This window comes from Megalops cyprinoides, chromosome 1 (genome assembly GCF_013368585.1).
Source record: "Megalops cyprinoides isolate fMegCyp1 chromosome 1, fMegCyp1.pri, whole genome shotgun sequence".
In the NCBI taxonomy this organism is placed as follows: domain Eukaryota; kingdom Metazoa; phylum Chordata; class Actinopteri; order Elopiformes; family Megalopidae; genus Megalops; species Megalops cyprinoides.
This window is the reverse complement of record NC_050583.1, coordinates 14,934,913-14,952,076: the sequence shown is the minus strand read 5'-3', so window position 1 is coordinate 14,952,076 and position 17,164 is coordinate 14,934,913. Positions and strand designations below refer to the sequence as shown.

The window sequence follows — 17,164 nt, the reverse complement described above, 5'->3', positions numbered from 1 at the left end:
TCACCTCTCACTCTGCCCTTCTGCCCATGTCTCTCACAGATTTGAATTCTCCCTCTCCCTCTGTACCCATGCAAACCCCCCTCCCCTCTTCTCCTCCTCCCCACCTTTTGAGTCCTTCTGTCTCTGTCACTCTGTTCTGCACTCTCTTCCCTCTACCCCCATACCTTCTGTCCTGCCCTGTCCCCGTTGCCTTCCTCCTCTCTTCCTGATAGCTCGAATCTCTCCTCCCTCCCCCAAATCCCTCGCCCATAAACCTGCCCCCCTCCATATGTCCCACCTTCAAACTTTCCCTCCCTTCCTCCCTCCCTCCCTCCCTCCTTCCGTGTGTTCCATTTCTCCATGTAGGTGAGCAAAAGGAGGCTGTTTGCTGAGAGCAGGCCCACCCTGTTTCACATTGTAGAGGAACCCGCTGCATCTACAGAGGCTCCATCATTTAATTATTGATGGGCAGTATATTAGCTCCACGTTCTGATTCTTTCAGTCCTTAAAATATTCAAAGCTCAGCAGCAATTTGCAACGTTCATCGTTACCCCTGCCGTCAAATGGTTGCACAGCCAGCGTCTTTTCTTTGTGTACTCTTTGGGGGTGTACTGGGTTTAACACTGCCTTCCTCCCATCCCTTTACCTTGCTTTTTTCCCCGTCTCTTCCCGTGTTATGCCGTGGTTTATTTTAAGACAGCGAGCGTGAATATGATTACACAGACACATGTCTGTCACATGCTGGCACCAGCTAACGGGGGGAGAGGAAGACGGAGGTGAGAAAAAGCAGAGAGAAGGAGGGGAAAAAGGGGGCAGCACGCAAGCCACAGAGAAAACAGGATAGAGATAAAGGGATAAAGGGATAGAGGGAAAGAGCAAGGGATGACAGGATTAGGGTGAGTGAGGAGGATGAGAGGGTGAATAGAGGATGATCTAAGGATTAACTGCATAGACTGAATGGTCAGATAAACCATCACACATGCTAATAAACACACACGCACGCGCAAGCGCGCACACACACGCACACACAAGCACACAAAATATTCACACAGATTACGGTTCATTAATATACACAGACTGAAATACGCTGTAGTGCTCTCACACATTGATATGCCCTTCAACAGCCACAGCAGTGTAGGCACACCCCCACATTCAGCCAAAAATTCTCACAAGCACAGACATTAACCAAGAGAAGGACATTTTCTAAGTCAATAAAAAAAACGAACACAGTACATGTTCAGGCGCAAACACAAACCAGAAAGAATAAAAACTATTTGACACGCACAAACCCTCTCCTATATTTTGAATGTAAAGCGTGATACCAAATTAACATACAGCATTGTCATTGAGACATAAACCAATCCCTTTCACATTACAGTGTGAAAAGCCACCTTTTGCCTTCTTTGTAATGTTTGCGCTGCTGGAGCCAGTTTGGATTAAAAACAAATGGCAACTACCAACACCTTAGCATTTATACTGTGGATTTTTTTTTTTTCCCGTACTTCAATTACAGTACAAAAACATTTGTAACCGTGCACTACTGGACAATCTTAGAATTCCCGATAATCATGTGCTTGGGTTAACATGACCTAGCAGTTTCACACTGGCCCAGACACATGGAGCAAGGAATGCAAAAGAAAAAAAAAACATGATTTTGGCTGCAATTAATTTTTAGGAGGTTTAAGGCAGTCCATATATGGATCTGCCTTGTCATAGGAATTACACAATTCTGGATGGTCCATTTACTTAGTGGGAGCTGCAGCTCAATACAGAAACAACATCAAGTATCTACAGGGCCAGCAAATGGATAGCCGTTAACCACTGTGAAACAATTTCAAACAAAATTCTCACACCTTGTTTCACACCTAAGTGATACACTGTAAGGTTACAAGTCAGAATGCAAATGCCATATATTCCAGCTGTTGTGCAACCTTTCAGGAGGCTTAAAAAGCCCTTTCTCATTTGGTATTTGAATTCTGGCCTGACCACCTTCCGATTTACCACTTAGGTTTCACATCTGCTCCAGGATCAATATTCTGAACACAAAAGGATGTACCTCTGAATGCTGCGGGTCAATGAGAAAGCCTTCTAAAAGCCAGCTACGTGCCACAAACTGTGTACTGTGACTAGAGGCAGAGAATTGCTGCCATTTGCTCACTGCGTAAATGATGGCAAAAAGCTGGCATCAAGCGAGATAAAGTATCCATCCTAATGCACGATAATTTTAAAAGAAATGAGGAAATCAAGTGGTGGTTCAGGTTTGAAAGCTAGACTACTATCCATACATGAGAGGGTTAAAGGAGGCTTCAGTTCATGTGATCGGTACCGCAACAACTATTTGTCGACGATATTGTGACGCAAGTCTCTGGTTTGACCCATGACGGAAGGGGCAAAGCTATCTTTTTTTTTTTAATACCGGCAAATTGCTGGAGTGTTTTAAAGCTGTTTCATGTGAAAGGGGCTCCTCACACAGCATTCGGTGCTTGCCTATGTGTACTGCCATGCAAATGCAGCCATTCGCCAGCGCAGGCAGGCACATGCATGGACACAGCGGAGCTCCTGACTGCATGCAGGGCCTGGGAGAATGGAGCCAGGGGCCTGGGAGAATGGAGCCAGGGGCCTGGCTGTTTAAGGGCTGGGCTGAGAGGAGGCTCGGTGGCCTGCAGGAGGCAGGGGCCTGGTGACAGCATGCTCTCTGGCTGGAAGGCACAGAGTGTGCTACGCCCACATACACTGTCTGGCCTTTCCAACACGTGCCAGAATGCAGCTACCATCCACCATCACACACACACACACACACACACACCGACAGAGCAGGGAGTCCACTGTATAAACACTGTCCCATTGGCGATGATGGCCTACACACACAACTCACAGTCAGACACACACCAAGAACATTAACTTCACAAACAGAATGGGATACCATATTTGAAAGCTGCAGTTCAGGGGCGTCAATAAGTCGCATTAATGAAGTACTTCCTGAAATAAATACACTGAACACCAATTAGCAGTTGTTCTGTAAACTGCTACAAGAGTTAGGCTTTTTTTTCATCTTGCAATGATGCAGTGAGTGAAAACATACCAGTTGCCAGCTGAGTGGTGAGAACAAGACAGCAGAACAAGTGTAGAACAAAGTGTACAATTTTTAAGAAACATGAACCAGTGTAAACAAAGTGTACCTGTCACACAAAAAACTACTGCGAAACTCACTGGAGCCAGGACATACCCTACCAATTAGAAGTCAGGGACTATGTGCTATGTACTATGTCACCATCTCAACAAGAGGCTATGACTATTAAAATTTTTACATTTTAAATTTAAAAAGGTCACACAGTTGTTAAAACTACATTTTAATCTATCACTAAGCAAATAGTCCGCTGTCAGTTCAGTCTTTATCAGAAGTGATTCTTTTCTTATCCTTTGTCATAGTGGTATGAGGTACATTCCAAAGAAACAATGTGAACAGGAAAGAGAAAGACAATGAAATTAGGGAGCTTCAGTTACGCCCCCCAGTGGCACAATGGTGTACTTAAATATCCATGTTAACATGAATACTGTGAACGAGGAACTCTGTTTACATCACGGTCCAATAATCTAATTGACATGAAAGTATTTGACAGCATGGAAACTGTGAATGAGAAAATAAGAGAACAGAATGGCTTTTACAGTTTTTATCCCTACCCCAGACAAAGGTACGACTTACAAGGCAATACCTGAAAAACACAATGCTGAGGAAAAACTTCGCAGTCACAAGGGTTATGCATATCACACTATACATACCTGCACGTAATGCAAACAATTAGTAATTAAGTTTCTATGGGTGAAAACATATAGAAAACATATATTGGCCAAGGTGATAAGAATAGGCCACTGATTCTCAATCCTGCTCCTGGGGGCCCCCGGCTCTGCACGTTTTCCATCTTTCCCTGCTCTACCTACCTGACTGAACTCATCAGTGGCACTTTTGACTAGCTGAGCACACCTAATTTAATCACTAATTTCAATCAGATGTGTTTGGAGTAAGGATAGATAGAAGATATGTAGGACAGAGGGGCTCCAGGAGTAAGATTGAGAAACACTACAATAGGCTTTCCACACATTATCTGCAATGGTCAGTAAGGGGCCAGTAATGGGCTGGTAATGCTTCTCCTCTCCATTATGCTGAAATGGTCCTTCCCTCTCCTCGGCTGCATGGCTTCTCTTTAATGATATCAGTTAATGACGCAGCTACAAAACAGTTTGACCACGCTAAGAATTTGTTGGTGGAACTACCCAAAGGAGGCTGGGAAGCTCAAGAAACAGCAAGAAATTACACTTTGCTTACTCAACTATATTCCATGCCAGGAATTATAAAGCTGATTGATCAATTATTTCAAGAAAGAAAGATGGAGATGCTCAGCATGACTGGCTATGTAAGCTGTAGGACCGGTTAAGGAACAAACATAATGTGTGCGGCTAATTAACAGAGCCAGCTATCAACAGGCTCTGGCATTATACACTATATGGACAAAAGTATTTGGCCACACCTGTTTTTCAAGGTTTGAGCTAGGCATCTTATCTCCAGTGAAGGGCAATCTTAATGCTTCAGCATACCAAGACAGTGTGGACAATGCTATGCTTCCAACTTTGTGGCAACAGTTTGGGGAAGGCCCTTTTCTATTCCAACATGACTGTGCCCCAGTGCACAAAGCAAGGACTACAAAGACATGGTTTGATGAGTTCGGTGTGCAAGAACTTGACTGGCCCGCACAGAGCCCTGACCTCAACTCCATCGAGAACCTTTGGGATGAACTGGAACTGAGATTGCGAGCCAGGCCTTCTCGTCCAACATCAGTGCCTGACCTCATAAATGCTCTACAGAATGAATGGGCACAAATTGCCACAGAAACACTCCAAAATCTTGTGGAAAGCCTTCCAAGAAGAATGGAAGCTGTTATAGCTGCAAAAGGGGGACCAGGGGGACTCCATATTAAAGTATATGTATTTGAACACAATGTCATTACAGTCCCTGTTGGTGTAATGATCAGGTGTCCGAATACTTTTGTCCATATAGTGCGTTTTATATTTTAGCCATCAGGTGACTGGAAAACAAAGGGAAGAAGTCAGACATTTCTTTAGGAGTGCAGTACCAGACAAAAAATATCAGACATCAGCCTGTCTGTTCTCTAAAACATTGGGAACTGGCCCTGAGAAAAGCGGACACTGGTCAACATCTACATTTTTTCACATAACTAACGTTAAAATGGTCAGCTTGCAAGTTTCTTTACTCAGCTGTATACAGATGGAAAAAAAAATTTAACCTGTGCATTCTATGCGTCAGACATTTTTAGGTTTTCTCTACGTTACTGTGGAATTAACTGGGTCATTAACTTTACCAACTTGCTGAACCTTTTCTACATCGAAACACTACAAACCAAACATAAAATTGTAAAATCAATGACCTGATTTTGTCTGTGTAGCTAGCCGACAACAACAGATCAATTACACAATGGTTCAGCTTTTTTGCCAGACAGTGCTGGGTCTCCATATATTGTGCATCAATGAATTCCCAAAAACAGGATACAAGGAAAGCTTTTTTAAGGACTAACTTTTAGAACTAACACAGGGACAGGAACTGTATTGTGTGACAGTAGTACTCATTTAACAGACTAACCAACAAGTGGGAAGACAATCACAATAAGGGTCACTAACATAGACGATGATGTTAAAAAATAAATGAGATATAAAAAAGACAATACCCTACCTGACTGTGATGTGGATAACCATGGTAGCCAGGGGTCAGGGGCTCGTTGTTCTAAAAAGACAGAAAGTGGCTCAGAGTGATGTAATTACAAAACAAGATTACATGATTACATGTCTGGTTCTAACTGCTCTTCTAAGAATTTCTTTTTTTTCCCCCAGTCTCTTTCACCGTCAGGTCTATTGAACTGCGAGCTTTACTTCTGCACAACCCTGTCTGCTGGGCAGTGACCGATCAGAGCTCACTGCGTTCACAAACCCCAAAAAACCCTCTCCCTCATTCTGGTGTTGCCTGCCCTTGCTGCCCGTCTCTGGAGTTCCAGTTAATTGGCCTTTAATTGCTTTTAATTAGATTAATTCTGTCTCGTCTCTTTCCCTCTCTCCCGATTCCTGTCATGTAATTTCTCACTCCACTGGAGCCATTGTGTCAGTGTCAGAATAAGGGAGGTGGGGGTGGGGGTGGGGGGTAGTGGAGACAAAGTACAGCAATGAAGTACAGCAATAACAATGTATAAATAATATAAACACCAGCATTTCAAAGGAACACAAGAAGTCAGATTCCCTCACATTTTGTAGTTTTGCCTGTATGCATTAAGAACTAGGCAGCACATCTGGGGGGAGGGAGGGGGGGGCAAGATGGTAGTGCATATGCTAATTTAAGTGTTTTAACAGTCACAAGACAAGTTCAAATATGACTAATGGACTAATCGGTTTTCCTTCTGCTAGGAAAGATGAAGTGCAGCTCTGGAATTTCACACAAACACAGCTGAACCTCCTCACATACAAACAAAAGTGTGTCAACATATTTCATACCATTTTAAAAAGACAAGAATCCATGCTCGTTTTTTTTCAAATGTACACATAGTAGAGCAATTAAAGCTGATTAAGAAGTGGTGATTAACTTGCCAGAGTATTCCAGTACAAAATGCAGATAAAGTTGGGTTCATTTCAGGTAACCTGAACTTGTCAGGTGAAGTCCACCTTTTTAAATCAATTTTACACTTTCTCACATTTGCCAATTTGTTTCTGTTTTCAGACAAAAGTAGCATCAGCCACAAAATCACCACTTTCTACCCCTCTGTAATTCTTATTTCACCGGGGACCCCTTGTGCCTTGTCCTCTGGGGAAACACTTAGCTTAGTGTACAGGCCCACTGATATCAGAATTGGTGATTTGGTGCATAATATACAAATACCACTTTATCTGGGTCCTGTTATGTGGGACCTGAGCTGTCCGTGGTTTACTGTAGTTACTACACACACAGAGTGCTTATTATGTAGTACAGAGACAGGGACGTAAGACCATTTCCAAGACAGTATAAAGAAATCTGAATATTAATCAGTGCAAGAGTCAAAACAGTAATGGGAGTAAGTGGGACCTTGTGAAAATTCTAGGTAAATTACCTACATGGTAAATTACTATTTTGGGAATTCTTCAAGAAAACCGTGTTCAGCAACATGGACACCATTGCTACATGAGTCACTTGTGAGAAAATCCTACACATGTATAAGTACGTTTCACCTGGAGAGCAAAGATACTTCACTGGAAATATTGCATGGATAAACATACATAACATAACAGATGGGACTGAAAAAATAAGGGAAAGAGGTGGGGAATAATTTGGTGACATCTGGAATCAACTGGTCTGTAAAAAGGGAGAGAGAGAGAGAGAGGAGTGAAAGCAGAGGAACCTGCGGGGAGTAACTAGGAACAAGTGGAAATAAAGTGAAAGAGTGTTAGAACACAGCAAGGAAAAATGATGATGAAATGGAGACAGTGAGTCACACTTAAGGAAGGTCATAATGACTAACGTTCCCTACCAAAATACTGAAAGGGGAAGGGTGTTGTCTAAATGTAATGTTCCGCCCCGTTTCACCCTCCAACACTTCCACACATGCCCCGCACCTCAGCAGTACTGAGCTTAAAAGCTACCGTCATCATTTTATTTATCTGGCAGACGCTCAGATTCAGGGTGACTTAGCATGATAACCTGACAATTCTGCCAGTTATATGACAATGTGTTCATCTTTTGCCTTTTACTTCAAAACCACTCCTCATAAATGGACTCACAAGGCTTCTTGCGCAGGAGTCCTACAGATCAAGAGAAACAAACTGTGGGCGGGTCTAGAGGGCGGGTCTAGAATGAAATTACAGACCATATTTGCAGTAAGTGAGCTCTCCCATTTACAAATGAAAAGTGTTCCCTTGTTTGTCTTGTCCTCACGCTTTCAGACGGGTAAACGAGGCAAAGAGCTGTACAAACTGAAGGGAACCTGTGATGAGAAGGCGAGAAAATGACATAAGGTCAACAGATGTTAAGGGAGGATGGGGAGGGGTCAGAGGAGCGGTGGAGGACTTAATGGAGGAGGTGTGGAACCCTGACGGGAGGTAATGATCCAGGGGGGAAACGGTGTGGAGGAGCACCAGGTCTGGAGAGAAGTTACATGTACGTGACAATGAAGTAAAACAAGATCATGGGGTCTTCAAAGTCTGTTTGTTCTAGATCAGTATTTCCCAGGATCTCTGCAACCTTTCCCGTATAAATTAGGCTAAACACTCTCAGATGGTTTTTTTTCCTCCCTTTACCAACTTTTTTTTCCCATTTCTTACTTGACAAAGAAGCAGGGTTTAAACATAGAACTCCAACAAAAAATGTCATTTTAAAGACAATGGTCTAGTAACACTTGTGTTGTGTAGTTACTGACACCAGAAATTGTGAACACATTGCGCACCCCCCCTACTGAGCATTTAAAGCTTCTGGCAAGCAAAGGCAATAGATTTGAATTAATCCTCTTTCCTAAATTAAAGGCTTAAAAGATAAAGCTTGATGTGTTTACCATTTGACTCTATGTGAAATGCATGCCATAAAACACCACCACTTGGGTGTGAACTTCACTTGCTAATTTACTAGATGTGGGTATAATTGTTACTTGCAAATCCATTGAATTTTCAAGAATCCTGCAGAATCCTACAAGGGCTGCAACCAATCTAAACTAATAAAGCACTCAGCAATGCAGCCTCTCGCTTGAGATCGTGCAATTCACCTCTTACAGCTTGCATTCAGTCCTTAATTTCACATCACGAAAAAAATACACTCTCCGTGTTCACCGAAGAGTCTTAAAAATGCTGTGATTTGGAAAAATACTTACCTTTGCTGTACTGCTATTACAGAGGAATGCAGACGGAATCATACAGAAAGCAAGCACTGACTGCATGACTTTAGGGTATAGTGAGCTGTTAGATTCTCTCTGCAAAACATACTCCATTTATTACATTAACTGCATAATAGGTGAACAGAAAAAAACAAAGCACAAGGATCCATCCCGTCACCATCTTCTTTCTGACAAAACTTCTCTGTTCATATATATCAATGGAAGATACTGCAATGATAAAAGAGGTCCCGTTGTTCAAATGCACAATTACGGCTTCATGAAAATTAGCAGGGAAAAACCTAACTGTAATTAAAATGGAAGGTGTTATGCATACATATTTGTACAAGGATGCAACAAAAATTGTTATGTAGATTAAATGCTAACATAACCAGAAGTATCTACTCCTCAAAGATTCCACTACAAGTATTGAAGTCAACATCCAGTCAGGAGAGTAAACATTAGGCCATCTAAAACAAACCCTTGGCTATAGTATTTGTACCATTACAAAAATCATTGTTTTGGATAAGGTTACATGACCCTAAAATCCAGTAGGTAACATTTACAGAGAAAGGCTGCTACATTTTCATTGCATCTAGCAAACTGAGTAAATATAAAGTATAATTTGTTCTGGGTTACATTATAATATTCCTGGGTTAAAACATAGTGTCTAGCACATTTACATGTGTATATGTACACGTTATTAATTCCTCTCCCTGCAATATATCATGTCAGGGATCAGCCAAGCTAATGCCCCTTCCTAAATACGCTGCGATTTCGTTAGCAATGACACAAAGCCTCTTTACTGCTAACGATAGGGATAAATAGGGCACATACACACTGACTAACTGGACTGAATGATTCAGTACAGACACATCATACTGAGAGAGAGAGAGAGAGACTGAGAAGCAGACTTCATGGGGGAAAGAGTCACACACAATCTGGCTGACATAAGCAGGAACTGATAAGCATGTCTCAGTTAGCGACCTGGGAGCCAGCAATGGCTGATAGAGACAACAGGACACAGGGAAGACTGCACAGGAATAAGTCTCTGTGTGTTAGAATCACTTTAAAATAGGCATTTTGATCACAATCCTGCAACATTTTCGGCACCACAATTCACCAGCCTGGTCCGTTCATATTTACACCAGGACTGTGCATACAACCGTTTGTCTATTGCCAAAACACCACAAACAGCACACATCTACACAAGATGTGCACATATGCAGGTGCAGTGGTGTTTTCATCTAAATTGCTCACGTTGGCATGCATAACAGTATACACCGCCCACAGAACAGTGTACAGTCAGAGGTTACATTCAAATTTGTCAAACTGTGTGTGTCCTCAACAACAAATCAACAAGAAGTTTATTTCTGCACTTGCACATTTCCAATACCTCAGAAAATTGTTTAGGAAAGGATGATTGAAATTTCATGTAGAGAAACAAATCTTGATTTGTTAAATGATCTGAAAATGTTTTAAAAACTGCAAATCAACATAAAAAGTGGCAGTGTAGAAAAAGCCTAACTCTGTACTTCAGCCACTTCTCCCATTCCCTGCCTACTGCTCTGCTTTCCCACTCTTATTCATTTTTTTCACATAGAAAACTGCAGAATCCAAAAATCAAAGAATTAAAAAACATCACTCACACCAAAATATACACTTTTGATCATTAGATTACTTATCTCAAAGTAGCACATATTGGTCAATTGGTCATAATAATTCATTTAGAGAGATACTGAACATATGAATTCGCTGCTGTCTTTTAGAAGTCAAAAGATTCTACTGTGTGGTTTACCAACCAATGCTCTTGAAAATATTTTTTACAGCCAGTTTTCATACAAGGAAGAATGTTCCATTAGAGCTGAGGAGTCCCAGTTATGAATATCATCTCTGTTCTATATTCCAGATGAAAAATCCCTCAACTCCTTCATGACATCATTGCCATTTGTAATTAGATTACAAGGACTTCTGTCCCTTTCTCCTCCCCATTCTTATCAATTCCTTTTCACTTATTCATTCTCTATCAGACTCTGATCTCTTCAATCACCATCCTGCTCCACTTTGCCCTTCTGCTCACACGATCTCTCCCCCCTCTCTCTGTCTCCCTCAGGCATGGACCCAGACTGATCTCTCATAGTCGATCAATAACTTTCATTGGCCGTGGGTCCCAGATCTATAATTCCTTGTTGCACCATCTGCATACATCTCTCTAGCCATCTGTTAACTGTGTATTATGCCTCTCACCCTGTCTATCAGCACCTGCATGGGACATCAGTGTGGAGCTGGGATTGAACAACTGCAGCAATAGCATGATGCACAGAGGCACACAATTTCTTTCATCTTGGGACACACACAGCAAAATATTAAAAACTGGTCATAAAACCCACCAAGAGGTTCATACAGTGTGTAAGTATTGTACTATCCCAATCAAGGTTAGCCAAATGTGCAGTGCAAACTTGATTTCAGCAGTTCATTTTTTCAAAAATATACCTCCTTATGTGGAGGGTATCCTGATATCCTTCTCTCCTCCCCCTTTACAGTGGCAATGGGCCTGTTCTTTGTCCTTCAGCAATGACCCCTCCCCCATTTCCTCTACCCTGCCTCCTACTTACAATCACAGACACACATGCACTTCTAAATGTTATATGTTCTATGCTATCAGTGCAATCAATCCAAAGCTATACAGGACTTCTGTTCAGTACAAAAGAGGCTGCATTCTATCTGTAACCATCTGGCAAATAATGGTAATGATGTTAATGATGATCTGCATGGTATTCCTGAGTGCTCTGCAAGTTGTGCTGGAGAAGGGCCGCTGCCAGATTAGTAATAACATTATTGACTTGTAATTTTTTTGGGTTTGTATTTTAAAATATCAGGGCCTACACGCATACGCATACGTGTATGGGGACAATCGTTGTGTAACAAATGGTAACATCCTGAGAGAATTACAGTATCAAAAAGAAGCAAAGAGAAAGTAGTGCTAGCCTTTGCCATGGGAGTGGAGTCTGGTTATAAATATACCACTTTGGCTGCACATATTTACCATATCAATTTAATTTTCTGCATGCATCTTTTGAGTTCAGCACTTAGCTGGCCCATCTCCTTCGTTCGTATGAAGCAATCACCTTTATTGCTGAGGTCAGACATTAGGCCAGGGCAGTAAGGTAACTGAACACGCGCTGCTTATTGTGTTTAGTCTTCGATTACAGTTATTAAGACAAATGTGTAAGCTAATGTTTTGTAGCAGAAGATACGTACTTCACATCCGAGGTCGTCATGAAGGCCTGTGATAGAGCATAACATCGCAACGACATGAAAACATGTCCATGTTGCTGTTTGCTTTTAGACGTGAGCAGTAAAATGTGCCGTGCAATACTGAATTTATGGCATAAAAATTTCAGATCCAAGCAACTGTTAGCATGGCAATATCCAAGCAACTGTTAGCATGGCAATATCCGAGACAATACCTGTAACCCAATTACCATTTCTCTTACCTGTCCAATCTCACCGACTCCCACCGACCCGTCTATCCGTGGTCGTTTGCACTCCGCCCCAGCAGAGTTGGCCAAAGCTGCCGCATTCTGAGCGTCTGGCTCCGGATCACCGCGTTTGATGCCCCTGACCACCGCCGAAGCACCGGCCGGATTCGAGTGCACGCCGTTAATCGGGTCCAGGTCCCTTTCCCGGTCCATTAATCCCCGGGTTACAGGTAGCATAATTGATGCTACGTCTGTCGACATTAACATTGAAATGCACTATCGTTTTCTCAACCTATTTCTCGTAAATTTTGCTTCACCCTTTCTTCGTTTACTTTGTCCTTATTTGCCAGCAGCCTAATGTACACGGTAGCCTGCCTATCGCTGTAATATGTATCTCTCAGTATTTTCTTTTCGTTTGCACTTGCATATGTTTTAATTTTCGATACCGTGATCACCGTAACAACAAACGCGAGCGTGAGCACTTACTGTCAGCCTTCTAGGGGCTGTCCGGCTTGCCACACAAGATAAAAAGCAATCCCAATCTAATGTTGGAAAAAACGCATATCGAGCACTGGTAACTTGGTTTATCTGTGTACTGAGATAGGAACAGTCCTTTGTTATGTGCACTTTCCCCCAAAGGCAGATATTATCCTGTTTTCGTACAGTTATCTCTGTTGTTTGTTAGGCCTTAAAACAATTCAGGTGGGTATTCGAACGAAAAACGGTACCCGCCAAGACTGCATCAAAACAAGTTGTATCTTGACAAAGTGGCAGCGTTAAGATTATAAATAATCATTAATTGCAATGTATGTAGTCGTTGCGGACAACTAGGTCTTACAGTTTAAATGTAACGATTATTTATATAAACGCTCCTAGTCCTTTGAAACAAATGGGATAAATACACATAGATTGTGTCTTGATATTTTACAAATGACCCTGTATTTGCATTAAATTAGACTGAAGCATAACTGTAAAACGTCCAAGAAATCACACCGAATCGAAAGGACTGCTGTCTCCTATTCCAAAATACGGGCTCGCTAACAGCTCTTTCGCCGTATAGCCTAAAGTGGTACAATAATAAAAATGATATGATTCCAGATTCTTGCTGATATCATTCCTCTCTTCTCCGGTAAGAGATGATCTCCCAAAACAAAGAATCCTTCGCTTTTTTATTTCCTTTCTTTTCCCCGTTCCCTTTCCTCTCCCGATCCGTTCGGCGTATTCTTGTGGCGTGTGTGCTATTGCAGGGAAACGATTTCCTCCCTCCCCCTCTCCCTCCAATGAATCTCCCACTCCCCTTCCTTATTTCGCTCCTTGGTTGTACTCCCTGCTGTCGTCTCTTCTAGCCTTGACAAGCACATACAAAATCTGTTTACTGCATTGGCTGTTTGATGTATATTTAAAATAAACGCCCGTCATCACATCAGCCTATGTTCGTTTTACGAGAGCCCATGACAACACTGCATGTGTGCCATCCGGCATTGGCCTTGTTAGTGTGCTTTTAGTCCGAGTAAAATGCTTTCAGAACATAATTTATTACTGACCCAGGATTTAGTTGGGTTAAAAGTCCACCTCCTTTCTCTTTCCGTTTTCTTAAGATAGGCTTTTGCGCCGTCCCACTCTTCCCTATGGTTTGCCCATTTGCTTTCTCTGTTTCGCGTTGATTACATCTTGCTGTGTATCTTTTTAAGCCGTACAGCACAACAATTAGCCGTGATACGGGTCGAATAAAGGACTGTAGGCATAAGGCTAATAATATTGCGGGTGGGGCGGCGTGTAAATTGCAAACACATAGCCGACGTCTCAGAGGGGTGGGGGAGACGAAGACGAATGTTCAACTTCGGCAATTTCCGTGGTTATACAAACCGGAACTAGCTGTGTAGTCGGGTTAATGTAATCGTGAGGCAGAAGTTTTCCGTGCCCGACGAGCTGATCTCGGACCTGATTTCTCAACCACGATTCTTACATTAACATAAAAAATACATAGCATAACTGGTCTTAGATCAGCATTAACGGGCGATTTTTAAATTGACCTTCAATCTTAAAATATTTCTTCATGGCTATCGGCCATGGGCAATACTTCCTTCATGGTGTAGGACAACGGCTGCACATACCATTTATCTTTATGTTATAACGATGTCTAACCTTATAGTCTACGCTCACTGTCAGTCCGTCCACATTAGGCCAACATAACGATCGTATATTTGTGGTGCCTGCTCTTTTGTAATACTTGTGAACAGACAGACAGATCTATATATATATTATTATGAGAAAACGCGTGAAATAGGGAAACAATGAAATGGCTTGCTAGAATATATCCTACTTCAACCCATCCGCACTGTTACAGAGTATGTGTGCATTTAAATTGGAAGACAACGAAATATAGAACCTCAAATTACGTTTATCCAGTGTTTGAGCGACACCTGGTGGAGGTGAGTGGTTTGTTTCGGTTCTCCATCCAGTCGCAAGCTAGAATGGACATTTTCTCTTGTTTCCAGGACTGAATAACTACATTCTGTCTCCTGTGATGAGGGTCATCCAAGTTGGTATTATGGTACGCCCCTCTTCCTCGCAGACCCTAGTGTTTTTACTGGTAACATAATAATTACATAAATTCAGTCACATAGTCCCAGATTTACATTGGGATAGCTAGTGTGCTGTTTACCAAGTTAATGATAGATGGGACATAACCTATACCTACAATCCACATCCCAAAGAAGTAGAGGGTGTCAGAGGAGGATAGACTAATTCTTTACATGCATTTATGTAAATGTATGGGAGTTTAAAAATGTCCAAGTTGGTGCTCAGATGACAGTATCATCCATTTCAACTCAGATAACATTTAAAAAGGACAATTGGAACTGGAAATGTACTACACAACCACTAAAGACATTGCATGGATAGGCAGAGGAGGGCTAGGAAGGAGATGTGTGTGTAAATAATTAAATGGTTTGACATAGTGATAAGGGGGGTTGCAGAATTCACATTAGGAGGGATCAACAGCCTCAAACAGGAACTGAGACAACAGGACACAGTACAGGCTAAATACTTTTTTTCTGGCCAAAGTTGTAAAAGAGACAAGGATATGAGATGTTTCTTTGACTCAATTAAGGACAAACAAAGGGGGGAAAAAAAGATTGTTTACAGACAAGAGAGAGGCATTTCTGCAGGGACCGCAATCATTTTTCCATCAAGACCTCTTTGGAAAGAGGGAATGGAACAAAGGTGTGGCAGAAGGACTTTTAGGATAACTTAAAGGGGGGCAGAATAGAAGGTGAGAGGTGCGAACAGCTAGCTGAGATGTGCGCTAGGCATGAAACAAAGGAAGCATTGTTATCACTAAGGGTAAACCCCGGGGTGGAAGTGCTTCCGAAGGAATTCTCTGCAGCTCTCAGGGATTTAATTGGAGACGGCCTGGTGGAGGTTTTTATAGAGACTAAAACATTTAAAGATGGACTTATTGATTTATACTGTATAAAAACGGAGACGGGCCATTTCAAAATGGGCAACCCACAACATCAGCACTGAATTGTAAGGTTAAGAGTTTAATATATCACTAACAAACTAAAAGGGCTACCAGGGGAGAGTCAAAAGGGTTATTTTTGAAAACAATAAGCAAAGCAGATTTTTTTCTTTGTTGAAAGTCACCTCCTAGATATAGAAATTGGCAGGTAAGTTGCTTTTTCTGTAAGCCCGAAAGCAGAGGTGACTCAGTGCCAAGAAGAAAAAATGGGAAATCGATTTTTGCCTACTCTGTATGTAGGTAGTCTAACCCAAGTCTGAGTTATGCTCAGGGGTGATGTAGCAATACACCATGGGAAGATAATCAGATGCATACTACAGGTTTACCAAGGCTTTCTACTCTCTGATTATAGCTAGCTAGACAGTCGTCTTGCTGTTAGCCAGTACTGTGCGCAGTAACCAAGAGCTGTTTCAGCTTAACAACCCAACAGCATTAGGTGCATATGACGATTACATTCAGCTGCTGGTGCACAATTGTATTCCCAATCCCTGATCTGCACAGGCTGTAAAGGTGAGAAGTTTAAACATGTTTGTTGTCTCTGCTTCCATGTCCACGTTGTTCCTTCTAGCAGTGGTAGGGCATTTATGAAGTCCGTTTCATCTCTGCATGCCTCTTATCTGCTGATCACATTGTGTGTCTCTTTCACTATAATATGTAGCCTTTCGGGCCCTCAGCTACTCCTGAATAAAAACACTTTAGTATACACTTCAAAGATTGATTTTGGTGGTACATTATGCTTCCATGGAAACTGATACTAAGAAAGCAAAACAGGTAGAGTGTGGCAGCTGCTTCTGCTTTAAATTTTGAAGTTTAGGCATTCCTTTTTACTATCTCTTTTTTCCCCACCTTTTAGGCTGGGTAGTCTATGCATTCTCTAGCCGGAAGCTGTAAATTATGGTGTATTCATGTGGTGCTGGAATAATCGGAAAAATTCCCGACTGGGAAAATTCACGTGAATTCCCCCTCAAGTCGTAACATCAACTCGGAAAATTTTTTTTTGTTGACGTCATATACGCAGAAACAGCGGACGAAAGTAAATGTTTGGTTGATGGTGAACTTCAGACACTACTTTGGACATGTCTTCAGTGATGAACCCGCGGTCATAGGGTATTTCGGGTCTGTCATCATCAGACACACTCGCCTGGGCAACCCAGCCGGGACTTGTGTCCAAGTGTTCAAATGTGTGCTAACATTTAATTTTTAATATGGTATTAATTTGTAACGGTTAGCTGCTGTCCACGTAGAGTGACCTAGATTAGTTAGAAAAGTTATCTATTAGCAGTAAGTCAGGT

General features: G+C 41.9%; 1 protein-coding gene across 3 annotated transcripts in view; it reads right to left on the bottom strand.

The window, feature by feature from the left end:
• Positions 1-14,125, bottom strand: part of LOC118775723 (RNA binding protein fox-1 homolog 2-like) — a 33,998-nt gene extending 19,873 nt beyond the window's left edge. For all 3 annotated transcript variants that reach the window (XM_036525773.1, XM_036525782.1, XM_036525789.1), the window contains exons 1-2: positions 12,365-14,125; positions 5,723-5,773 (exon numbers count right to left, since the gene is read on the bottom strand). In XM_036525773.1, the coding sequence (XP_036381666.1) occupies positions 5,723-5,773; positions 12,365-12,616 (303 nt within the window). In that variant the 5' untranslated portion in view covers positions 12,617-14,125. The remainder of the gene's footprint in view (positions 1-5,722; positions 5,774-12,364) is intronic.
• Between the last annotated feature and the right edge of the window lie 3,039 nt (positions 14,126-17,164).